Source organism: Rhinolophus sinicus, chromosome 2, assembly GCF_057876585.1.
Source record: "Rhinolophus sinicus isolate RSI-liver-muscle chromosome 2, RSI-T2T, whole genome shotgun sequence".
Lineage (NCBI taxonomy): Eukaryota > Metazoa > Chordata > Mammalia > Chiroptera > Rhinolophidae > Rhinolophus > Rhinolophus sinicus.
Window position 1 is genome coordinate 39,113,040 of NC_142502.1, and position 26,395 is coordinate 39,139,434.

Here is a 26,395-nt window from a genome sequence, read left to right on the forward strand (position 1 = left end):
CCAGTGAGGTGAATGTATCTCTTGTTATTTATAAGCTTTTTAGTTGATATTAGGAGTCTCCAACCCATAAATGAGGCTTTGTTCAAGAAATCCCCCTGTCAGTTGAAGATCTCTTTTCTCTCTGTCCTCAGATATTAGTGAACCCCCTCCCATCTCCAGTGCCACTCAGGATTCAGAAAAATTTTAAAGCAGTGTGTCCCCTAACTAGTCTGCTAACAGCACTTGTGTTACAAACCAAAGTCAATATTGACTTTTCAAGTTCTTTTAGTGAGTGACTGTATTTTAACAAATCGTATAGGAAACTACACACTCTCTGTTCTTTTAATAATTGCTATATTAGTAATACATGTGTATCTTTAACTGAGGTTAAAATTACTGGACGATGCAGGATAGGTGTAAGCCATTTTAGACTTAATTTTAAAACAAGTCAACTTAAATTAACCAATTTTAGTGAATGAATTTTCTATCACCAATTTTTACTTCTGTTTTATGTGTTGTTTGCAGGTATTCTTAAATGACAGAAGGCGAACTGAAAATGTATTCAGCAAGAAAATAATTGTAAATTAGCATTTCTGGGTGTATAATTTAGTGTACTCTAGTGGCCTACGAATACGTCTTTACCACCTGGTTGACAGATTAAAGAAAGTAGCTATATCCTGTCATAGACAATTGTGGGACAAAAATTTATTTCAAAATGTTATCAAAGAATTTTTTTTAGAGAAAGAATTCAAATTTTTATTTTTTAATGCTTGAAATATTACATTTTTTATATTTCTTTCACTATTTTCCTTGCCTACATTGAGTATGAGGGTAGAATAGAATAGAAGACAACCTAGCAAATCATTCTGAAGTGTTAAGATTTCATGATTCCACAGATATAGTATGGCAAGTTATGTACTCTAACTCAGATAATCAACTAAGTGCAATAAATTAAGGTTAGACTCTATTAGTATGTTATTAATTATGGCTAATCACATTATCAGCTGTTAAATTAACCAACAATTCTCTTCTATTGATCAAAATGTCCTACAGAGAACAGATTTCTGGTTACCTACATGTGCTAGAATGCTGTAATTCTTTGAAAAAAATAGTTAAGAGAAATTTTATTTATGTGAAAGTATGGCATGTCTTTTTCTACTTGATTCTCATAAACTTCAAAAAATATTAAGTATAGAAAAAGAACACAATTTCTAATTTAGAATGTAGGTTATGATACTTACTACAAAGACTATGATAATAATGATAACCGATGTGAGGAATCAGTGGACTGTTTCAAATGATGACATTTGATTTGAATGATTGGTAATTGGCGAAGACGTGAACAATACCTAATAAACACCAGAGGCTTTTATTGTACAATATAAATTATATTTACCCCAAAATAGTGAAGCTAATGCTTTTATATATGAAGTGAACTTCTTAGCAGTGCCGTTTCAAAACTAAATCCCTAGTTCATCCTCAGAAATGATTTGGGATAGAAAACTTACAAGCTCTGCTGTGGAAATCAACATTTACATTATGCACACTTATAGTCATATTAAAGTTAAGTTTGAAAATAGAGCCCTTTTCACATTTTTACAAGATGCAGCAGATGAATACATTTGCTAACAATTTGTTCTGAATCTTGACCTTTTCACAAAGAAATTCTTCTACTGAAGAAGTGGTCTGTTCTCCTCTCTTCATGGCATGACAGATTTTAAGCCGGTGGTGATCAGTTGCAGCACTAGCGATCGCATCGGAACTTCAGAGAAGCATCACGATGATGCAGATCAACAAGAGACATATTAAGATGAGACAGAAATTGATAAATAGGTTCTGGAGATTTTGACGTGCTTGTTGAGGCATTTCAATGGTTGAAGCTCTTCTTATAGCAGAACGGGTAAGGTATTGGACTTTCTCCATGACACAGGAAAGCAAGGAAGTCTGAAGTTTTAAACGATCAAGAGAATGGTAAAAAGCGGACAGCCAAATGGGAGATCTCTCTCTTAGGTCGTCTGGAATGTAAAAATAGTACATAGATTAGGATCATATGTACAACCTAGTCTCTGAACAGATAAAACACAATTTTGTATGAATTAATCTTTCTCAACGTTGTATTTGTGGCATTAAGTGTCTCTATGATCTGTATATGTGTGTGTGCACACATAAGTGTTTTCCTTTCTGTCTTTTTTGGTGAGAGTCACCATGATGACTCATTTGTCTTATGTTTGGAGTGGAGTATCTTCAATTTTTGCCTCCTCCTCTCAAAATGACTAGACTATTTCGCTGTGAGCATAATTGTTATGAACATTAGAGTATTAATATCTCCAGAGCAAATCTCATAAAAAGAAATGCATGCAATGAACTATTCTTCGGATGTTGAGTTTAGTCCAAAATAAAATAGTTAAATGTGAAGCATTTTACCAGTACTATATGAGGTCAGACAATGAAGTCCGTGAACTTGTTGCAACGATGTTGCTGACCTTTTTTGATATCAGAGGGATTATTCATTATGAATTTGTACCAACTGGACAAACAGTTAATCAAGTTCACTATTTGGAAGTGCTGAAAAGGCTGCGTGAAAAAGTAGACGACCTGAACTTTTCGCCAACAATTCATGGCTCTTGCATCAGGATGATGCACCAGCTCACGTGGGACTCTCTGTGAGGGAGTTTTTAGCCAGTAAATAAATAACTGTATTGGCACACCCTCCCTGCTCACCTGAACTGGTCCCCAATGACTTCTTTCTTTACCGAAAGATGAAGGAAATACTGAAAGGAAGACATTTTGATGACATTAAGGACATCAAGGGTAATACGACGCCAGCTCTGATGGCCATTCCAGAAAAAGAGTTCCCAAATTGCTTTGAAGGGTGGACTAGGTGCTGGCATCAGTGCATAGCTTCCCAAGGGGAGTACTTCGAAAGTGACTGTAGTGATATTCAGCAATGAGGTATGTAGCACTTTTTCTAGGATGAGTTTGCGAACATAATTGTCCTATCTCGTGTAGATTCAAATGTCATTCCTTTTTATGATTTTAGAGCTTTGTAGAATAAGCTATTTTAAGGAACATTTTGACATGACTTGATATTAAGTACTGAAGACTGTTGGGCTCAGAAATCATAGTAATAAAATTATCATCTTACTGTCTACCACAGACAGTTCCTGTTTACAAATGACCTGTACTTACAAGTGGTGGTTTCCATTTGCTTTCTTTCTTATTTGTACTAATTAATAAACAAAACAAACAAAAAAGCAATACATTGTTATAGAAAAATTAGATATAGATTAAAAATGAACTGTAAATTAAATGTCCAGAGATAATAACTACTATGATTTGGGCATATTTTGTTGTCAATCAGGATTCTACTTTATAAATTTTGAAGTAAGAAAAATTAGAAATGGAATAAAAATATAACTAACTGCCCAGAGATAATGGCTGTTAACAGTTGTTGATACATCATTGTTAGTTTAGATAGTACTACCTTACCCCAGCTGCCAGATTTAATTTTCTTTCATCTCTATACATCCCATGAAAACTCAACTCAGCCTGTCAGCTCTGTTTCTGACAGAGACTAGTGATGAAGAAAGCACAGGGGAGAAATGAAAGAATGGGAAAGGAAAAGAGATGCATCAGACACGATCAGTGGCAACTTGGCATTCCTTTTTACATGGAAATCACGTGGTATATGGTGGTTAGATTCTGTACTTTTCAGTATTTCAACGTGGCTGTGTTATTAGACTGGACTTGAATTTGGCTGGAGACTCTGGCCTCCTTCATACGAGTAGTGTTGGTCTTTAGTGAGGCTATCTTGACAGCCAGCTTGTATCAAACTTCATTCTCTTAAAGAGTTGGTAACAATCTGTGTTTCTCTAGTATATATTCTCTAGCATATATGTGTGTGTGTGTGTGTGTGTGTGTGTGTGTATGTGTATGTATACAAAAGGTGCCAAAAAAATGAAAAAGTGTACACACATTTTAAGAAAGGAAAAGCTGTATTCAAATTACGCTGATGGTAACCACTTTGAGCACCTCTTGTAACTACAGAAGTCAAACGTGACTTGTGTTCAGCGTTTTGTTATCAGTATATATTGACTATTACAATTTTAATACAATTTTTTCCTTAAAATGTGTATGCATTTTTTTGGCACCCTCTGTATATGTGTATATATGCCTCTAGCATAGATTCTTCATTGTCCAACACAAGGGGCTATTACGTAAGTTATCTATTACACTCCCTACTTAAAAAATGGCAGCTTAAACTTGGTATGTATTTAATACCATGTTTCCCTGAAAATAAGACCTAGCCGGACAATCAGCTCTAATGCGTCTTTTGGAGCAAAAATTAAGACCTGGTCTTATATTATATGATATATTATTTTACTATAATATAGGACTGGGTATAATATATAATATAATATAATATAATATAATTAATATAATACCGGGTCTTACTATAAGACCTGGTCTTATATTATATGATAAATGTTATTTTACTATAAAATAGGACTGGATATAATATAAGATCGGGTCTTATAGTAATTTTTGCTCCAAAAGACGTGTTATATAGAGCTGATTCTTATTTATTTATTTTTTTATTGGGGAAGGGGAACAGGACTTTATTGGGCAACAGTGTGTATTTCCAGGCCTTTTTTCCAAGTCAAGTTGTTGTCCTTTCAAACTTAGTTGTGGAGGGTGCCATTCAGCTTCAAGTTGTTGTCCTTTCAGTCTTAGTTGTGGAGGGCGCAGCTCAGCTTCAGGTCCAGTTGCCGTTTCTAGTTGCAGGGGGCACAGCCCACCATCCCTTGCGGGAGTCAAACCAGCAATCTTGTGGTTGAGAGGACGCGTTCCAACCAACTGAGCCATCCGGGAGCTCAGTGGCAACTCAGCTCAAGGTGCCGTGTTCAATCTTAGTTGCAGGGGGCGCTGCCCACCATCCCTTGCGGGACTCGAGGAATCGAACAGGCATCCTTGTGGTTTAGAGCCCACTGGCCCATGTGGGAATCAAACCGGCAGCCTTCGGAGTTAGGAGCATGGAGCTCCAACCGCCTGAGCCACCAGGCCGGCCCTGATTGTCTTATTTTTAATAAGACAATCGGCTAGGTCTTATTTTTGCTGAAACACGGTATAATTATTTCTGTCTGGATTCCTCAGATAAAATACTATAGATATAAAGGGGTTTAATTTTTTCTTTAAGAAAATACATCTTTTAAGTTGTTTTCTGTTTCTATTTGTTCATAGTAGATATAGTGAATTTATATGCTATTAATTATGGGGAAGAATTCCTTTATTCGTTTATATATTTGACTAGTTGCTTTATATAAGGATATGTAACAATACAGTTAAGAAAGGAATAAGAGTTAGCATTGGTAATTCCTATTTGAACTTACATTTTTGTGCAGTTTTAGGACTTAAGTGGCCTAAAAGGTCTGAATTTAAAAATTATTTTGAGACAAAACATGGAAAAAGAGGAAGCTGGCCAGTTGTTCATCATGAAACATCGTATACGAGTCTACAAGAGTCATCCCCTATTCTGACTCTGATGAGTAGTGCCTCACTCACATGAAACATGTCACCGTGCCATAAATACTTCATTCCCTTTTATGATTCTGTCTTTTGCACATGTTGTTCTAGCTCTGCCTGGAATGTCTCCCCACCACCACCTTTGATTCTTTGCCAGGCAAACTTCAGTTGATCCTTAAGGCCCAGTTTAAATAGCACTTCCTAATAAAACCTTCCATGACTCTTTAAGGCAGTATTGATTATCACCTCTGCTAGTTTTCAGTAGGGTGTTCGTGTATCAGGATAGCTATTGGGCTGTCTTGTGATTTTGATTTATATGTCTGTGTCCCCAACTAGACTTCCAGTTTTTTGAGTAAAAGGACGCACCTTATTTGTTTATTTTTGTATACTGGTATGTAGTGCATAATTGGTACTATTCAAATCAATGAAGTTGAATAAGGGAGTTTTATGATTTACTTTAATATTTTTAGAAAATTGATAATGAGCAAAGATGTCAAAGATAAAGTGCTGTGATTAACAAATTAACCAATTAGAATAACAGAATGATAGTTGAACACATAATCTCCAGTATCCTTCTCAAGTCTCTTCCTGTTACAGATGAGGAAACTGAGGCTTACAGGATTTACACTAGAGGATTAAAATTTTAGATAAGTTGTTGGTAATGATTAGTACAAATGGGTATTTGGTGTTAGTGAAATACAAAATGGTGTGCCCTAAAGCAATGAGTTCTCTCCTGATGGAAGTATAGTGAATATACTTTAAAGATGATCTCATAATATTTTAACATCCAACTATTATTCAGAAAGGAAAGTTTGCTCCTGGAAACAGATTGAGTATAAAAGAGAACCAAAGATAGTGTCTTGTTGCTAGTCAAACTTAGAAATGTTATCATTCTAAAGTGATTTGTAGTCACTTTATAATCTTATGCTAAAACCAAAACCAAACCTACTTTACATGCTAAAATGTTAACTGTTGGCGTTCATTTTATTGGGCCCAATTTATTTTAGTGGTATAATCTGAAATGTGTTGAGTCCTAATTCTGATGAACTTCCAAAATCTATATGATGATGATAAACCAAAATTCACCCATACAAGATGAGGCTTCCTATTATATATTGAGAATTGAAAAGCTGTGTGTGGGGACAGCACAGTCCTGCGTTTGGAGTTGTCTGTGACCTTCATAACGTAATAATTAATGGCATAGTTACCAGGTATTGATCATTCTTTTCTCTGTACTCATAACCGTCTATGAGTTTAGAACTCCTGCAGTTTTCCCCCCTTCCTTTCTTAGAGCCAGCCTGTTAATAGAGTAATATTTGGTAGAGCCTAGAAAAATAGTTTCCTTTATTTTTCATTTTATCTGATTTTTTTTTTTTTTTAGAGCATTCATTTAGGATAGTCAGAAATAAATAGATCTTGTTGGGATGTTCTGAATTTGCATCTGGCTTAAACAGCCAGGGAGACGGACTGTCCTCTACCCCTTTTAAAAGACGCCAATATGTGTAAATTAGGTGTTTGGGACAAGAGGAGTGAGGTCACTTTAAAAATTAATTTATTACCCAGTCCCTAGAATCAGAATATTGAAAATACGAAAGATGCTTTGATAGGAGTTTGGTTGTAGAAATGCCAGATCGCTGTCACTTAACATTTGAGAGGCAGAAAAGTGCCCACGGAGTATCTTGTATGTCGGTGGGATCTATGATTATTGTAATTTGGTGGTGGTGGTGGGGGGATAACTAACTCCGAACTATTCTTTGTAAGATTTATAAAGCCTTTGGTTGGCCACTGTTCCTCTTTTTCACAAAAACGTGAAATTGAGAAGTAAATGCAATAAAATTCAAGCTAATCTTCTGTTTTTTGAAGTGGAAGAAGGAGAGAGACAAATCATTGGCAGTTCTAACCCTTCAACAAATTTGTGCCATGTTACGCAACATTTTTGGGGAAAGGTGCTATGTCGGCTCTGTAGGAGTCCTCACATTGTCTCAAGGATAGGAAATAGAGAGTCCTGTTTCCTAACGTAATGGCAGAAGCATTCTTGTGCAAAAGGAACCTCAGTAGACTTTTTAAAACTTGGTAGTTTACTTTATGAGTTGCTGGACAAGTAATACCATAATGGTGTCATATATACTGAGAGTCGTCCCACCTATAATTTAGGCACATTCAGCGCTTTGCAGAACTTTCTGAACTTCAGTTTTTGGGTGGTACTCCTGCTGAAATCATAAATTCCTGAGATTTTTTTTGTATTTGTGGAATTTAGAATTTTGCCTCCCTTTTATTTTTTGTCTATTTATTTTAGTAAATGTGGGCATATTTTGCTAGTAAATTTAAGTAATATACATCAAAGATTACAGCCTGACAGATAGATACTTTTTAGAATTTTTTTCCATTTAATTAGTTCACAAGGTCCGAATTCTCTATAGATTTGAGATTACACGATTTGTCTATATTAGAATTAATTGGGGGTTTAATTTTTTCCACTTTTTGCAGATAATCCAGAGGTGATTGTGCATACATTTTTTTAGCTTGTTCAATTAAATCAGGACAGTTCATCATTAGCTTTATCATCAACCTGTTAGCAACCAAAAGTTACTTTGGTAGAGCCATTTTCGTTTTGAGATTGACTAATGCTAAACTTGGAATTTCTAATTGAAGTTATTTTGTGTCAGCAACATTCTGTAGCTTTGTTGGACCACACTGGCTATTTGAAAGAATCTTCAAGCTCCTTCTGCCTGTTTATAAAAAGAATTGTGTAAACAAAAAAATTAATACATTCTCAACCCCTAAATTGACCTCATAATGAAATGCGTCCATTGCTTTAAAGCTGTGCCTTGAGCAGCCTTTCTTAAGCAACAGCATATGGAGATTTTTGTCTTTGAAATTGGCACATTGCTATTGCTATTTTGTCTGTAGACTTGTCTTCATTATGGTTATTATGTTAAAATTAATTTCTTTGCAAATAAAATATTATTTTTAACCCTGTAGTAGCTGAGACTTCAGATTCTTGTTTTAGGGAAGATAAGGTGGGGAGGGAGTGAAGGGAAACTTTTAAGGAAAAATGAATGCCAGTTAAATATACCCCCACTAATGTGAGTGAATTGGCTTTTGTTGTTGTTTTTTAGACCTGAAGGTGGAGTACATTTTGAAAAGCACTAGAGGTCCTCAGTTACCTACAAGTATACTGGGGTGGAGCTATGTATACTTAGGCCTCATTTTCATGTGTTTATTTGGTACTAAATGCTTCAGAATTATGTAGGGTGAGAACATTGATGGACTATTTCTAGAAATGTTCAAAGAGAGTACATATTTTCTGATTTAGGTCACTGTAATTTAGAAGGATTATTTCCCGGATTTCTAACCTTTAGGTTTACTCCTTGGTTGGTATGATCAGCACTGTGTTAATTCACAGTTGAGATGAAGGTTAGTGATTTCCACCGCATAAAAAGCAAAACAAGATTCATCTGTTCAAGCATTTCAGAACATATGGGGTTGAATATTTTAAATGGTAGAATATGAGGAGGTGAGAAAGGAAATTGAGGAAAGCTAAAAGATTTAATATAATACTGGAATAAAGTGTGAAAATGTGGCTTTGTGAAAAGTTTTGAGGAGAAATTAACCTGGATTTTAGGTAATCAAGGCTAAATAGATGAAAAGCATTGAGTAGTTTAGCAGTGAAACAAATTAATAAAAGGGAACTTTAATTTGATTGATTGTTCATGTTGTTTTTTTAAAAGTCTTCGTAATTGTTTTGAGTTTTACCTTCCAGGGTGTATTACTTAATAACTAAGATCATCTATAACATGCTTACATCCCTAGCTTTGAAAATAAGCAGGATAGTAGTATACTCATTGGCTATTAAGGACATAATGCCTTATACATAAATTAACTTGAAATGAAATGGAGAGGTTCTAAATAAAATAGAAGTTTGTGTCCTCTAACTTTGCCTTTTAGAGTACCATTAACAGTATTTGAGGACTTTCAATTTTTTTTGCTTTGCCAGTGACAGGTTTTATTTTTAAGCCATGTTGACCCATGGATGGGATGGATGTACATGTGGTTTAGAGTCAGAAAATCTTGGCCCCAGCCAAGGTTCCACCATTTCCCATCTGTGACCTTGGGCAACTCACCATTTTCACATCTGTTTTTTAAATTGTAAAACAGAGATGTAGTGTCAAACATATAGGGAGCTAAAAGGATTAAATGAAGTATTTGTATACATTAGTGCATTTAGAAAATTGTTCAAGAATAAAGAAGGAAGTTTCAATTGACTATTTATATTTCTAGGATTGTTAATAAATAAACAGTCTTGCTTAGAGAGGTAATCTAATCTTTACATTTAAGTTTTACTTAAAATTTTAATGTTACATAATTTATTACATAATTAATAATATTGCATAATCTATTTAGTAAATTAAATTTTTTATTCTTTCTTTGAACTATTTTATCTATACCAGTATTCTTCTATCTCTAATTAGTGAAATTAAGAAACAGTATGGATAAGTATGTAACCAAATGCAATTTTCTCTGGAATATTATTTTTCTTTATGTCTACTAAAATACTATTAAAATAATTTTTGATATTTGAGCCTTAGAAAATGATAGTGTTGTGACTTCTTTTAATAAAGCAAGGTACTCTAGCTCTTTTACGTGTTTTTAAAATTTAATCAATTTTTCATAATTTAAACATCTGGCACATTTCTCCCATTTTATTTCATCTGACAGTCTTTTTTAGCACTTAATTTTAAACCACATGTCTTTATAAACAAAGACAATACTTAAATTTCACCCTATGTTAGAGATGAACTTGTTGGGACATAATATCTGACACTAGCATAATGTGTGAAATTTGAACAACAGTCACCGTAACTAATTTCTGTTATTCTGGACACATTATCTAAGGATATCTTTAATAGCAGAATTTCTGCTCTTCCTAGATATTGTCAACGTTTTGGAGCAATAGGTGATGTGGTGATAGTCTGGTACTATAAAAACTCACAGACAGTTGAAATGTGAGAATGTAATTTGATAGGGATATGAGTAAAAATAAATAAATATGCATATAAGACACCTACCTACACTGAGTGACTTCTGTGTAATATCAAAGGAAAAACATTTTATCAATGTAAAGATACTGAGAGGCAGTGAGGGTGCCTCATTGGTAGGCAAAAACCAGGAATGTTTTTGCATGCCTTAAGGAAAGCTGCTTGTGGAATTACAGAGTTCTTATTTGTAGCAGTAGAGTTAACATTTGTCATAGGAATTCAGAATTTTAGAGGTGAATTTTATTTTGACCTATATATGTGAAAATGAAAAGAATGAAATAAAATCAATGTAATATTCTTTATACCATGACTGAGATTTAAGAAGGAAGACACATTTCATATAGTAAATTGAGATTTATAACATAAAAAGTAGAGTAGAATTCAACCAGAAGTTATTTTTCTTTTTCCCTTTCCCTCCCTTCTAAATGTGAGAGAGGAAACTGAAGATTGTAACTTAGTATTTTCATTGCTAGGTAGACTATACACTCATTTTATCAAATTCATTCAAATGGGATATTTAGGAATGTTTGTGCTGCTAAAATAAGATCTATTTTTAAAGTGCCACATTGTATTCTGTGCATTTAGAAAGAATTTTACACGTGTTCTTGACAAGTGTTTTGGAATTTCCAAACTTGTTATTTATGATATAGTATTGAAATTAATATAAGTAACTCAATTTATTAAAAGCTTGGATTTCTTTTTAGCAGTGTTTGTTAAAGTTGACTGGACTTTATAGAAAGGAAAAAAGTCGTCAAAAGCATTTTAAATAGTTTTGATTATATATTCTTCAATTCTACTTTGTTAATATTCCCTGTAAGGAATCATAATGATAATATTGGAATAGTTATGCCAATAATGTGCATGTTGTACAATCACAGGACTGTTCATAGTATTCCAGATGTAAATAGACATCCCCCTCCTACCCTGTTTCTCAGCAGAATAACAAATAACAAAATGAAGCCATTGTTTTTGCCTGAAGAAATCAAATCACCACTATCACCAGCCAAATTTGAAAGGTATTTTAATTGGCAGAAATTCACTTTGAAAAGCAAAATAAACGTGAAAATTAAAATGAAAAAACCAATAACCAAGATCAAAGATGAATGCAACCCTTTTCATTTCAAAGCTAAGTCTTATTCTTAGTCACTGAATTATAAGCATTTATTTAGAAATTAAGCTTTTTGTCATATCAGACATTTTATTGTCTAACTTTGAGCTATAATTTACAATATATGATTAATTCTTTTTAAAGAGTTTAGTAAGTTTGAATTACAGAAGCTAAAAATTTCCAAAATCAGTGAAATCTATTTCTTACCTTAGCTGTTGTGATGATCACAATATATAGAGTATTGTGAGTGGTATGAAGTCTTTACCGGTGTTTAGCTGGAAAGTTTTCTGTTACCAGATTTATGGGAACAATTGAAGTTGGTAGAGGAGAAAAAGTGTTCTAGGGAGGTCTTATGATGTCACAGAGGAATTCTGCAGATATGATTGGTTAGCCATAGTCTTACCACACCCAAACTTTTTAGAATGTCATTTATCTTACTTTAGCTATGGAAAGGTCATTAACACTTTGTGCCTCATTTTTAACTTTTAAAAGCATATGAGAGAGAAATGAAAAAACTGTTTGGGGTGGTAGAAAGCTCTTTTTAAAGACTTGTGCATCTTTGGGCTTAGAAACGATTGTATACTGATGATGATAATGTTGAAGAACTAAAATAGTTATAGTAATAGGAACTTCCATAGAATGAGAATAATACTGGTTTAAGCCAAACAAGTTGTACTGAGTTGCTGTTGCTACAGGTGCTTTGACATTGCAACTTCATGTCAGCTTCTAGCAAGACAATAATTAGACATGAACTCAGCCTGCTTCACTTTCTTATGGGTAACTTATGGGCAACTAAAATGTGTTGTGCAGCAGCTGCTGATGTGCCCTTAAATGGAGATGATTCTGGCTTCTTCCAAAGAAAGATAAAATCATTCTCTAGAGCAAATCTCTCATTGTTTAAAGAATCAGCTACAACTAACAGAAAACATATTTCACTGATGACCCTCTGTGAACATTGCTAACAGAAAATTTACAACTTGAAAGTAAAACTCAAAATTAAAAATATTTCATGAATAATGTTTGACATTTGCTCAGTGCTCTACAAGCATTCTTTCCTTCATTCCTTACATAATAAGAATCTTGTATTATCATCAATTGCCAATGATGACTGAAATATAAAACCTAGGCTTGAAATGCAAGCATAAAATGGTTTACAGTAATTTGTCAAAGGGGATACATCTGCTAAGAGAGACACTGAGGATTCAAATCCGGATCTGTTTAGTTATAATTCACTGATAGAAGGGCATGTTGTGGGGGTGGAAATCATACTTTGGATATAGATTTCATAGAGTAGCATACATCAACTAAGAAATTTTGATGAATATAAATGAATTATTGAAAACTTTTACTATTTTTAGCAAGTTTGCTTTAAGTGTCTGCCAGTTACACATTCATTTGAAAATATATCATTGTATCAGCATCTCTAGTTCTAAGAAAATAGAATTAGTAATACTCAGTTGGATAAACTAAGAAACTGCCATAGACTGAATAAAATATGCTATGGATATCTCACATGTTGCTATATTTGCTTTAAAAACCTACATAGGTGTGCATACGCATGCGCACGCACACACACAGACACACACACACACACACACATTAGAAGGATACTAACGAACTGGGTGTGTCAGAGTTGGTAAATGGAGACAAAAATATACTTTTCAGATTTGTACGAGGGTGGGGAGCTTCTGTGTTTACCTTTTTCCTTTTGGTTAGCTGCTGCTGTTTATTAGTACCAGTAGAGCTCTAGGAAGTGTTATATGTATTTCAGTTTTAGCCTGATTTAGCCTAAACAGAAAGTTGTTTAGTAGGAGCATTGGTGAGCTACTGTATAATCAGTAGTGTTCCTCAAAATTCCACAACTAGGGGCTGGAAATTGTTTTTAGAGGTGCTTTGTCAGACTCTATTTTGCATCAAGCTATATAATTTGAATTTTTGGTCACATGATCATGTACAACTTCCCTAAGCTGCCTTGTCTGTGGGCTGGGTTTGTTGTGAGGGTTTAATGAGATGAATTATGTGTAGTGACCATCAGAGGCCCTGCAACACAGTGTCCATTTAGTGTTAGTATTTAGTTTTTATTTGCCTTTAGAAGATGATTTTTAACCGGCAGTCCATGGGTAGAGTTCAACGGTCTTTGAACTTGGATAGGAAAACAATTACATCTTTATCTTTAGTAACCTTTAAATGAGATTTAGCATTTCTTCAGTTTTGACTATAGCCCACAAACTGCAGAAGTGTTAGCAGCACATTTGACTGTCACTGTAGCAATCTCAGATAATTTAATATGTTACAGTTGTTGCAGATAGCTTGGAATACTGTTTACTTTAATCACTACTTTGAAATTACCATAATTAAACCTGCCTGTAAATATTATTTATTGTGTTAAAGAAGCCCAAATACTACATCTCAAATTTGTTTTTTAAAATAAGTATTTCAGTGTAATTCATTTTCTTTCTAGTTCTGTGCATCTTAATTTTTTAAAAAAATTTATTTTAGAACAACCCTAAATTTACAGAATAATTACAAATACAGTACAGAGGGTTCCTGTATACCCTGCACCAGGTTCCCTCTATTGTTAATATCCTGCATTAGTATGGTACTTTTGTTACAACAGTTACACCTATGGTAATAGATTATTTTAACCAAAACCCATACTTTATTCAGATTTTCTCAGTTTTCCCCAGTGTCCTTTTTCTTTGCCAGGATCTTATCCAGGACACCAGATTGCCTTTAGTAGACATGCCTCCTTTGGTACCCTGGATTGTGACATTCCTCAGAGTTTGCTTTTTTTTTTTTTTTTTTTTTTGGTAACCCCAACCATTTTGAAGAGTTCTAGTGATATTTTGTAGAATGATCCCCAGTTGGGATTTGTCTGATGTTTTTCTTATGGTTAGATGTGTTTTTGTGAGGAAGACGAGAGAGGTAAAGTGCCATTTTCATCAGTTGTCAAAGTGTAAACTATCACTGTGACATCGCTGTTGTTAACCTTGATCGCCTGGCTGAAGTGTAATGTTCGTCAGGTGTCTCCATGGAAAGTTACTCTTTTCTGCCCCCTTCCTTACTGTGCTTTCCAGAAGAAAGGCACATGCACAGCTACGCTTAGGCTTCACTACCGTAAGAGTTTCAGAATGTCTATAAAAATTATTTGGAATCCTGTGTATTTTATGTATATAAAAACATTTGGAGAACAGATCAGTAAGCTTTAGCAGTCTGCCAGAAAAGTCCATGGCACACAAAAAATGAAGAATTCCTTTGTTAGAGGATGTTTTTCAGTTGTGTGTGGCGGCCTTTTTGAAAGAGGAGGACTGAGCTCCCAAAGAGGCTAAAATCCTGACTTCCGAGTTGGCTTTTTTAGGCCCTGTCTTTGCAGCTTCGTCTCTTATCACATTCCTTTGTAGTCTGTCTCTAGCCTTGTACAATTAGCTGCCAGGGACTCTCTGAACAGGCTGCTGTTCTATTTTCAGCCCCCCTGCTTTTTGTAGGAATGTCCTTCTTACCAACCTTTGTGCCCATCAAAGTGCTGTCAGTTTATATGTGCTGTGCAGCCCTCCCTGCCTTATATCAAACAATTTGCATGTACCTCTGGTATCATCTGTCTCTTTTATTGTATTTATTAGTGTATGTGCCTAGACTAGACTGCAAGCTCCTTGAGAGCTGATCCAATAATTCATATTTACATCGCTGTTTGTTCTTTATAGTACTATTACCTCATAGTAATTGTTAAATATTGATTGAACGAATGATTGGATGAGTGAATAAAGGGGGGATCAGGAAAGATTACAAGTAAATTGGTAGTGAATGAGTGATCCTGCAGAATTAAGTCTTAGGGACAATTATAAAATCCTTCTCAATTTTAAGACCATTGTGGGGGGAGTGAGGAAGGATAATTTCATATATTAGTTGTTTTGATAGTTTGAAATACTGTTTACATTAATCACTGCTTTGAAATTGCCATAATTAGACCTGCCTGTAAATATTGTTATTTAATGTGTTAAAAGAAGCTCAAATATTACATCACAAATTTGTTTTTTAAAATAAGTATTTCAGTGTAATTCATTTCTCTTTTTAGTTCTGTGCATCTAATTTGGGAGGTTAGGGATAAAAGTGGAATGAGAATAAATTCTGTCAAAATATTTCTTGTCCTTTAAAAATATTTTAAATATACTTGGGGGGAAAGAGTGGAGGAAGGCCAAGCCATAAGCTCGTACTCCCTAAACCAAGCTTTTAAAAACTTAAAAACAAATCTTTTTCTTTCCTCATTGGATTCATAATAATTCATAGTACTTTATTTACTCCTATCTGCCTTCATTTATGTGGTTACTTAGTTTTTATTTTATTGCAATAGTAGTTTCTTTAAATTTTAGTAATAAGCACCTCTAAGATTATTACCTAAAATAAAAGCCAGGATGTTAGTAATAACATATCTAACTACATGTTCTTGCCCTGTTTCTCCTATTCTCCCCACCCAAGCAAATGATTATTCTGAACCCTGGGTTTATGTCTTTCCATTTGTTTTTATATAGTTTTATGGCATTTAAAAAATGTATTCCTTAAAAGTATTTTTTATTTTACTTAACTTTATATAAAGAAAATCATGATGTATGTAATTTTTTACACTGAGTATTTAAACTCCAACTTGTAGTTGTGTCGGAGGCAAAAGAAGCATCAAGATAGATAAGTTTTTCTGGAAATTTTTTGACAAAACTAATTGAAGTGATAGTGAAATTAAAACATTTTAATACTTAGACAAATATATTACAGTAAAATGCAGGCTTTGAATAAATTTTTGTGATGCACACAATGCTTCAAAGATAGGAGGTTTTTTAATTAGACCTTCTAGACACCCAGGAGGAAGATTTTACCTAACCCTTAAGGATACCATATTATTAAAAGTTTGTGAATCACTTTTAAAGCTACCTAAGGAAGGATTAGTTGGAAAAACATCTAAGAGCAAAAATGAGAATGAGAATGCAGTCTGAGCCTGAGGGGATGGGAAGTGCCTAAGGTCATAGAGAAGGGAGAGTAGGGGGTACTCCTCAGGTGTGGGCTGAGGGCACGATACTGAAGTAACCTATGACACTTACGGTCATTGGGGAGGGAGATTCACTTTTAGAATTGACTTGCCAGATATTTGAAGGCCCAAGTATTTTATTTTCTCACAAATGTCTGATCTCTGGACAGACTGTCTTTATTAAAAATCTCAGTTAGCGACGGGGAAGAGTTAGGCATCAGGAGAGGCCAGATAGTTTAAAGGAAGGGCTGATACAGATTTGTACAATGTTGGGAAACTTTACAGAGCACACTGCGTGATAGAAAGAAATGCCTGAGCATGCTCTGTGGCTTCAAGGAACTTGTCTATCACTGCACAGCTAGTACGCAAATGAAACCTTTAACATTCGGAAATTAACCACCAGTGCAAGGTAACAGGAAGACAAGGAAATTCAGGATCAGGAGTCAAATTAGCACATATAGTAAAAAGCAATATGATTTCTAAGACAACTGCGTATTTTATACAAAGGAAGCTGACAGAACTGAAGCCATAAAAGATGGAATAACACACACATGCACACGCACACGCGCGCACGTCCCCAGCAACACCACTACCACCACCAAAACTTAGCAACAACAAAAAACAGCCCTCAGGTCTCCAGATACTTGCTTCGGAACTGCAGATCATGATGTTATTCCACTGTTAGAAAGATTTTAATTCTGTTCAATGAGTTTTCGTCCTCCCCCACATTAAATTCCCTTCCTCTGTGCTCGGCATGGCAGCACGCCAGCCTCTTGCATTCCCAGTCATTACAGTGGCACCATCATTTATTTTGTCATCCAAAATGGAAATTTGAGACTCATCCTTGTTTCTGTCTTAGGCCAGACTCCCCATTCACTAAGAAATCAAGTACAGATTAGCAAATACAAGTCTGTGTTCCCCTAGCCTCAGCAGCTCTCCTCTGAACTGTACAGAGCCTATTAACTAGTCTTTCTACCTTCTGTCCTGACCCTCTCCTATTCAGTCTTCACCCTGATATCCAAGTTGCTTTCGTAAATGCAGATTTGTTACTCAAATGCTGAGGACTTTTCTTTATACCTACATCTCCTTCAAGGTTAAAAACCCAAACTTTACAGCATTACCTACAAAGGTCTTTCCTGATCTGACATTGTCATCTGTTCCCACCATAATGGATATGACAACTGTACCACTATATGCATTATTTCTTTTAACCAAAAACAATTTTAGTGTCTTGTTCCTGGGGAATACCTTGATTGTTCAAAAAAACTTACTGGTTTACTGGTTGCCAGACACCTTACTAGATAAGGGATACAATATAAAAAAGTATTATCCTTGTCTTTATGCATCTTACATTTTTAAAAACTCTTTAAAAAAAACAAAACAAGAAAGGAATACATGTTCATTGAAGAATAATTTTGCTAATTAATATTTTGGTCATTTTTAATGTGCTTATATATTAAAATATATTATAAATTTTAATGACTTTATTTTCAGCATATAAATGTGCCCTAATTTATTAAATTAATGTTAATGGATATTAGGTAATTTATAATTTTTGCCATTATAAACCATAAAAAATAATACTGTGATGAACATTTGTGTAAATAAACCTATCTCCTTTTGTCTTTTTTAGTCTCTTGGCTCTGTAAACTTGTTATTTACTCATGGATGATCAAGCTCTTAAATTATTAGGTTGGTACAAAAGTAATTGCGACTTAAAAGGTTAAAAATTGCAAAAACTGCAATTACTTTTGCACCAACTTAATAATTTGATTTGTATTTGAATTCCAATTTAACAGTTTTCCAAGGTTTGTTAGTTAGTTGACAGCATTTCCTTTATCAATAAAGTTCTTTGAGAAGATAATCTAAGAATAGAGTTTTTCTTTGGCAGTATTAGACTGAACCTGGTAAACATTCAGAGTGATGTGACTGGGTCACCCTAGCAACTAAAGGAGTCACGCTTGTGGTTTAGAGCCGGTGGCCTCTTGAACTGTGTTCCTGCAGAAAGGATAGGGCAGATAACTCTACCTTAATTTAGGTCTGAGCTTTTATATAAAGACTGACAATATCAACAATTAAGATAAATTCTGAATTGTGTCAGGTGAGCCCTAATAAAACACAATAGCTTTGTCCTTCAGTTACACGTTTAGCCCTCTTTTAAGTTTACAGAACAAAAGTGCAACTGACCCTTGACTTTTCAGCATAGGTACATTCTTGAGAAGATTGGAATTTGATACGTAGAATTTGTAGAATTTGATATGTAAAGTGGATTCTGATATGTAGAATTCATATTTACCTTATAAATCAAGAGATGTAAAGTGTCTTAGTGGAAAAGATTAATAAGCCTAATTTTGTAATGTGTGGACGTTGTAACCTTTTATCAGCAATTTAATGAACTGAGAGTTGTACATCATTTTGATATATTTCAGTGAATCTGTACTTTCTCCTTAACACATCTCTAACTTAAAAGCTTAGAAAGCATAGCAAAAGGATGTGAACATATCATCATCATCTGCTGTTTTCATTTGCTCCCTGAGTTGGTCAGAGGTGGATGGGGAGTGGGTTCCAGGACCAGCCCTAAATAACACTGGGCTCACGAGGGTACTTTTGGCAAAGTTGTTTGTTAGGTTTTCCTGTGAATGTATTCATTTTTATAGGTTTATTGCTTAGTTGGGACTGTGGATAGGTGAAGAGTTGATTGTTGGCTCCATCCTTAATATATTGACTTTTAAAAATCAAACTTGATCGCTTCTCGGCCTTTTGGCTAAAATCAAGTATAAAAATCAAACTTGAAAAAATAAAATACTAAAAATTCAATGTTTGTATAATTATAAACCTGTGTAACGAATGTTAGAGAATCAAAAAGTGCTGGAGACTTCACATCTCCAAAATAGATCACAGTATGCGCACCAATGACTGTCTTTCAAATTTATCTCTAAAATGCATATTAAAATTAAAAGTTACGTAGATTACTCAGAGATTTACTGGGTCTGAAAGAAATGAAACTAGACCTTACGGGCTAGAAAGCATGATTTTTACTGAGATTAAGTTTGTAGACTGTTCGTGGTGGATAAGTTTACATTCTGCTTGTGGTATAAGTAAAATTCTGATTAATTTTAAATGGGAAGACATAATCTCTCTCTTTCTCTCTCTCTCTCTCTCTCTCTCTCTCTCTCTTTCTTTCTTCCGTTGAGTCTTCCAATTGACTTGCTCCTCAATCTAGGATATACCATTTCCTCCCTTCACTTTTGCGCTATGACTATGATGAGATCATGTTTCCCCATGAATTATCCCTTTGTTGGCATTTAAAAACAACAAAACATGGTAGTGCTAACAGATTAAATGTAAACCAGATTGAGTTTTGAGGGGAAAGATACTCCTTCCTTCAAAAAGAAAAGTTAAATTAATAGTAATTAGTTGTTTACATGGTGAAAATCAGTAATATTTTTAGGGTTCTCCTTATTTTCATGCACATGTGCTTTTAAGATATAAAATATAGGTATGTATTTCTCTCATCAGTTTAAAAAAATTTTTTTTCTGGAATCTTTTACCCTTGAAGTAACTCAATATATTTGCATTGTTATTTCAGTAAACCATACTAAGATGGCAAGGACAGCAGTGTAGAGTTAGTAATAAAGACAAATTAAAGACAGTGATAGCATTAAAAACTCAATTCCTTCTATAATTTAAATTTTAAGATCAAGATGTATGAGAGAAATTATGAATGGTGTTTTTAATGTAATTTTTTGTTTTTGTTAATAAAACAAAATAATTACTTAGTTTAAAATACAGTTTTTAAATTAAATGTACAGTTCTTTTAGGAATCATATAATCCATGTTTTTCCTTCTCTTGTTGAATAAAAGTTCTTTAAATTCTATGTAATTTGTAGTTTATTTTCATTTTTATTATTGAGCTTTGTGAATTTATTTTTGGTGAGGCATCATGATCTTTTACCAAAAAGCACTTGTAGAGTAACTCTTCAGATAGACTATTCCAGGAAACAGAGGAAGACTTGCTGTGTTATTTGACATGTTGTGAGTGATGAATGAGCTAAGGAACAAAGGCAAATGAAGGAGAGATAACAAACTTGAAGAATTGCAGAGGTTGTATTCAGTTAAGTGTGGTAGCACTAGATTATCTAAATTTAACAGTATTTGTCCAGGATGAGGCCAAAGAATTTTGAGCTATTTTGGGCTGCAAATAGTAAGCTTATTTTAGAAGCATGTTTGACCATTAAGTGACATATTTTGGCAACTTTTCATATCATCTGGGTCTCATCTAAGTAACATGTGTTGGGGGTTGTTGTAGATGCCCACTGCCCCTATTCAATTATGAGAGTGGAATTTGCTGTTTACAATAAGAAGTGCCTGTTTATGTGTTACGGGTCTATAAATCTGGATGGTTTGGTCTCGATACGGAAGAGTTATGATACTTCTTTGCCTAGTAAACTACCGTTTTCTTCTTTTAACCACCATTGCAAGACTGTATTATATGCATTTTTAGGTAAAACATTTAAATGAGGAATTTCTTTCCCTCCCTGAGATTGATAACTACAAATATATATGGAAAATGTTTACTTGTAAAAAGTATCCTTGTTTCACCTATACAGATTTTAAAATGTTTGTTACTTTTATGATATCCTTTCTATTCTATACCTCAAATTAGATCACACAGTTACGTGCCATTATAATTATCTTTTAGGTTTCATATTCATGTCTAGTTAATGTTTTGTTATTGACAAGCTATAAATATAAATTATGTATTCCTAAGTTTAGGCTATTATTTTCTCCTTGATTACTTATATTGGCTACAGTCAAGTAGAATCATGACTGACTACTTGAGATTCTGAGTAGAACAGCATTAACAACAGCAATTTTCTATTTTATTGATATGTGAATTTTGAAACTTTTTTTCTACAGATATTCAAAGATCTCTTCAGTGTCTTACTCAGCTTCTATCAAAACAGTGTCTATGTTTTTTGGAGTATTGTCAAAATGTATATTTTGCTACCAGTACGTAACTGCTACAAAATTATATGCCTCTCATGACCAGTTATGATTTTATTTAATAGAAATCCTTGTTTTCTAACTACTTGGGATAAAAATGTGTATATAAAAAAAATTGAATATAAAATACTTTACTCTTTTATATATTTGGAAGCAGGGATTGTCCTCTGTCTTAATAGAAGCCTTCTTTGTCCTCCTAGAGTATTGACAAGTCTTAAGAACCAGCTTGTAGGTTGTTGTAAGGAAGGAAAAATAATGTTCCCTCTACCCTTCTGAGTTCTTAGCTGAGACCACTGTCATAAAAGACAGATTAACAAGGGAAAAAACGAACAAATTTATTAACATGTATGCCTCATGTACGACACATGCAAAATGCCCAGGGAGAAATGAGGAACTCAAAGAGATGTCTTTAGAATTCAGGATTAAAAACCATTTTAATAAGGAAAGGGGTGGGCCTCTAAGGGAAGAGTAGATGATTTTTAGGAAAGGTGAATGGGAAGAACAGATGGGAGATATGATAGTCTGTGAGAAAGTTTGTCTGGTGTGGTGTCTGCTTCTAGTCTCCTCTCGTGTGATAAGAGTCAATTCTCCCTGATTGATGAAACTTGCAGGGAGGGCATTTATGACAGTTGAGGAGTTCCTTTTGAACGATCTGTCTTTAGGCAGATGAGTGGAGTTCAGAAAAGCCTCTCTCTGCATTTGCTTTTTTACAAGTCATACACACGACACACACACACACACACACAGCGAGAGCGAGAGCGAGAGAGCGAGAGAGCGAGAGAGCGAGAGAGCGAGAGAGCGAGAGAGAGAGAGAGAGAGAGAGGGAGGGAGGAAGAGGGAGAGGGAGAGGGAGATACAAACTACTCAACTTTGTTGTTGGGAAAGCAGCCATAGATAATATGTAAAAGAATGAACATGGCTATGTTCCAATAAAACCTTGTTTATGGACTGTGATTTTAAAATTGTATGTAGTTTCCACGTATCATAAAATATTTTTTCTTTTGATTATTAGTCATTTAAAAATGTAAAATTCATGTTTGGTTTGCAGGCCATATAAACATAGATGGTGAACTGGATTTGCCAACCCCTCTTCCACCTGATTTTTTTCTACTTCAGAAAGACGTACTCAGGTTCAAGTCTTCACTATGATTATGGATTCATTGGTTTCTCCATTTGTTTTTAATAGTTTTTCTTCATATGAAATACATTATTAAATGTATAAACATTTATGATTATTTTATCTTCTTGGTGAATTTTACCTTTTACCAATATAAACTTTTCTGATTTTCATTTAATGCTTTTTTTGGGGGGTGGGTGGATGAATTTTATGATATCCAAGAATGATACTGCCACTCCCGCTTCTATTTTGTTCATATTAGCCAGTATTGTGCAAGGGTGTAGTGGGCAAATCATAATAACTCCTGATCCACAATAAAACAGAAGAAAACATTAACTTTTATATTAGGCTTGATTTTCAATAACTTAGTGTGACGGTTTTAAGGCAGTTGCTTGGCAGCCCTCCTTTCTCCACTTGTTAATGTTCCAAATTTACGATAGTGCTATCTAGAGTGTAAAGTGTGCACTTACATGTGCTTATGATTCCTATTGTGTCACTGTCACAGGGAAAAGGCTTTTGGGGATTGTCGCTGGGAAAAGGCTTTTGGGTACAATGATTGGAACCTGCTAAGTAATTGATACGCATAAGATTCTGTAAGTTCTATTCGGCTTACCAGGTGTGTCATTAAGAGAAGACAGTTTCTGTTTTATAAATAAAGGGGAGGAACATTAAATTGCTGAAACATTAAATTGGTAGTTTTTGGACTAACCTCTGTGAGACTGTAATGTGGAAATGTAAGGAAGAACCAATTTGAACATAATCTAATTCCCTTTTCACTCTTCAGCCCTTGTGTTAGAACTTACAAAAGATAAAAAGTACCAGGGTAGATAACTGATTTTTCCCATGTGTAGACAACAGAATCCTGTGCTGGTTCTATCAGATTCTTGGTTAGCCTTGTCAAGACTGGATTCTGAACCGGTGTACATTATAATAAAAATAAATTTTCATCAATTGTTCCTTTTCTATATGTTTTTAGTAGTGTAGCATTATTTATATTGTATGCCAAATCATAAAGGTACGTTGCTGTCTTGCTATTTGAGACTTCACAATATGATTTTTTAGAACAAATCTTGCTAGGTACTTCAAATTGCTTTCTATAACTTCATTTAATATACATAGACTATGGATTCATTATAAAAGCCTTAGAAGGTAAAATGTCTCCATAAAGGTTATTTTTAGTGATAGGCAGATATAAACAGGTGTTTAAAATTACTTTCAGGTCTACCTGCAGCTTTTGGTTTTTGTTAGGTTTCGTTGTCCTTTTCAACTACTTTTAGGACTCAGGGTGAAGTTTAGTGAGGAAGACTATCTTGCTGCTGATTTGGTAATTCTTTGTATATTGCATCTTCATTACAAAGAAAGGGTTCCTTTTTCTTTATTCCTATTTGCTCAATTTCATAGGTTAATTTTTAGTTTGTTTTCTAAAGGGTTTAAAGGGAACTCAAATCAGAAGAATAAATTCTCATATTTGTTTTACGTGTATTCATGGAAGTATTTGGCAAGTCCTTTAGCAGTCAGTCCATCCTGTCAATGGAGCAAGTGTTGTAACCAAGTACCGTGTTTCCCTGAAAATAAGACTGGGTCTTATATTCATTTTTGCTCCGAAAGACGCATTAGGGCTTATGTTCAGGGGCTTGTGTGCCATCCTGAAAAATCATGCTAGGGCTTATTTTCTGGTTAGGTCTTATTTTCGGGGGAACACGGTAGTACTGTCATTTGCTTTCCTCTTGTAGATCTATTTTTTCTTTCAGTTTTTGCCCTCTCTTGATGCCAAGATGTGTTACACAACAAGAAAAAGACTTTTCCTTGGGAAGTTGTCAACCATGGAAAATTTTTTAGCAGATGACTTGTGAGAGTAGCATAGTTAATATCTTCTTGAGAAGATCATCATCTTTTGTGTAGGCACTTGTCTTTCTTACTGAAATAGGTGCAAGATGTATACGGCAAAACATAGCTTCAGATATTATGGTGTAGGTCATGCCTGGTGTGAGCTGTTTTTGATCTTTGGAAGAGAAGACCACAGATCCTTAAGCTAGCTACCTTAGAAGTCTTTGTTAGGCATGATAACAATATACAAAAACCAATATTTAAAATATTTGTCATCTGGTATCAGGATATTAATTACTATACAACTCAGTGGATAAATAAAATATATATAAATAAAACATGTTATTGACCTTTAGTCTCCAAATAAATGGAATACTTAGTACTACAAATTAATAGTGCAAATTTTTTACCAAATCATTCTGATAATTTCCAAATCTGATGTTGGATTTTGGAATTATTGATATGGTGTTTTGTTTTGCTTAGCTTTTACTAGTTTTAATTCCTGTTTGAGTTACAGTTTGATAAAATAAATTTCATGAAATTATTTACCTATAAATTGAGTCATTAACTAACATGGAATTTGATAAGTAGATACTTTCTCTTAATAGCGACAATATTATTTGTGGTGCTTAATGTTCTTTTAGCTTCTGACAGCATTTAGTTTCAATTTTTTCCCCAGCCTTTGTGATGACAGGAAATTTGGAATACCTTCTTAGTTAAGAAGGCCATAGCACTAACAGTGTAGCGATGTGGTACCTAAGAACATGTGCTTTTTTGTTGGGCTGCCAGGGTTGAATTCCAGCTCTGTAAACTAAATGTAAGCTGGTAGGTAGTACTGAGATGAGATGGGAGAATATGGGGGTTGCTGACTAATGTAGGAACTAACCAACCAGAAAGAATACCATTTATGGATGGAACACGACCCTAAAAGGGCCCCCTTTTATGCCAGGAAGTAATTTGTTGGATGATGGGGAGAATTCTGAGTGGTGGCCTGGGTAGTGGAGAGGATATTCGGGGGGGGGGGGGGGGGGGGGGAGGGCGGCAGCTAGTTATCAGTCACAGTGAGAGTACGTCAGTATTGTAACAAGTAACGTATCCTTATTGGTACATACTGGCTGAATATCAGCCTGGGTTATGTGTTGGGCAAGGGAAAGAATGAAATTCCGAGACAGGACATCTGATTAGCCTGCCCCTGTTACACTATGTATCACCTATACTGCAAATATCTGCCCTTCTGACAGTTGTGTACCCTGTTATCACCTAGTTTCTTTTCTTCTTAGTCTGTTCATCTTGTCCTATCTTTCGCCTCCCTGAAACATCCCATCCTAGTATTACTTGATAGTCATCTTAATTTAAAGGGTTAATCTAGGACTTGTTGATGTTACACAACTAGTGGTTTATTTAGAATTTGGTCTTGTCAGTAGCATCTTTGGAAAACAAAGGAAAAAAATACCACTGCACATTTAATTCTCCTAAAGTTGCTTTGTGATGTTTAGATCATCATTTAGATTGTCAAGGAATTTATGTTCTTACTTGATTTACCAATGTCATTAGTTTCCTAGAGCTGCCATCACAACACAAACTGGGTAGCTTAAACAGCAGAAATGTATTGTCTCACAGGTCTGGAGGCTGGAAGTCCTAAATCAAGGTGTCAGCAGAAGTTGGTTCTTTCTGAGGGCTGTGAAGAAGATTCTGTTTCAGGCTGACTGTCTAGTGGTTTTCTGGCAATCTTTTGTGTTCCTTGGCTTGCGGATGCATCACTGTAATCTCTGCTTTCATTT

At 34.6% G+C, this 26,395-nt stretch overlaps 2 protein-coding genes across 2 annotated transcripts in view; one reads left to right on the top strand and one right to left on the bottom strand.

Annotated features, from left to right (window-relative positions):
- The window catches only part of CEP85L (centrosomal protein 85L), a 108,469-nt gene that overhangs the window by 35,458 nt on the left and 46,616 nt on the right, over window positions 1-26,395 (top strand). The gene's annotated exons all lie outside the window — the stretch shown is intronic.
- Window positions 271-11,994, bottom strand: PLN (phospholamban). Its single transcript, XM_019740969.3, has 2 exons — window positions 11,857-11,994; window positions 271-1,994 (listed from the first exon to the last, which is right to left on the bottom strand). Exon 2 carries the CDS (start codon window positions 1,900-1,902, stop codon window positions 1,744-1,746), a length of 159 nt encoding a protein of 52 aa, XP_019596528.1. The 5' UTR covers window positions 1,903-1,994; window positions 11,857-11,994; the 3' UTR covers window positions 271-1,743.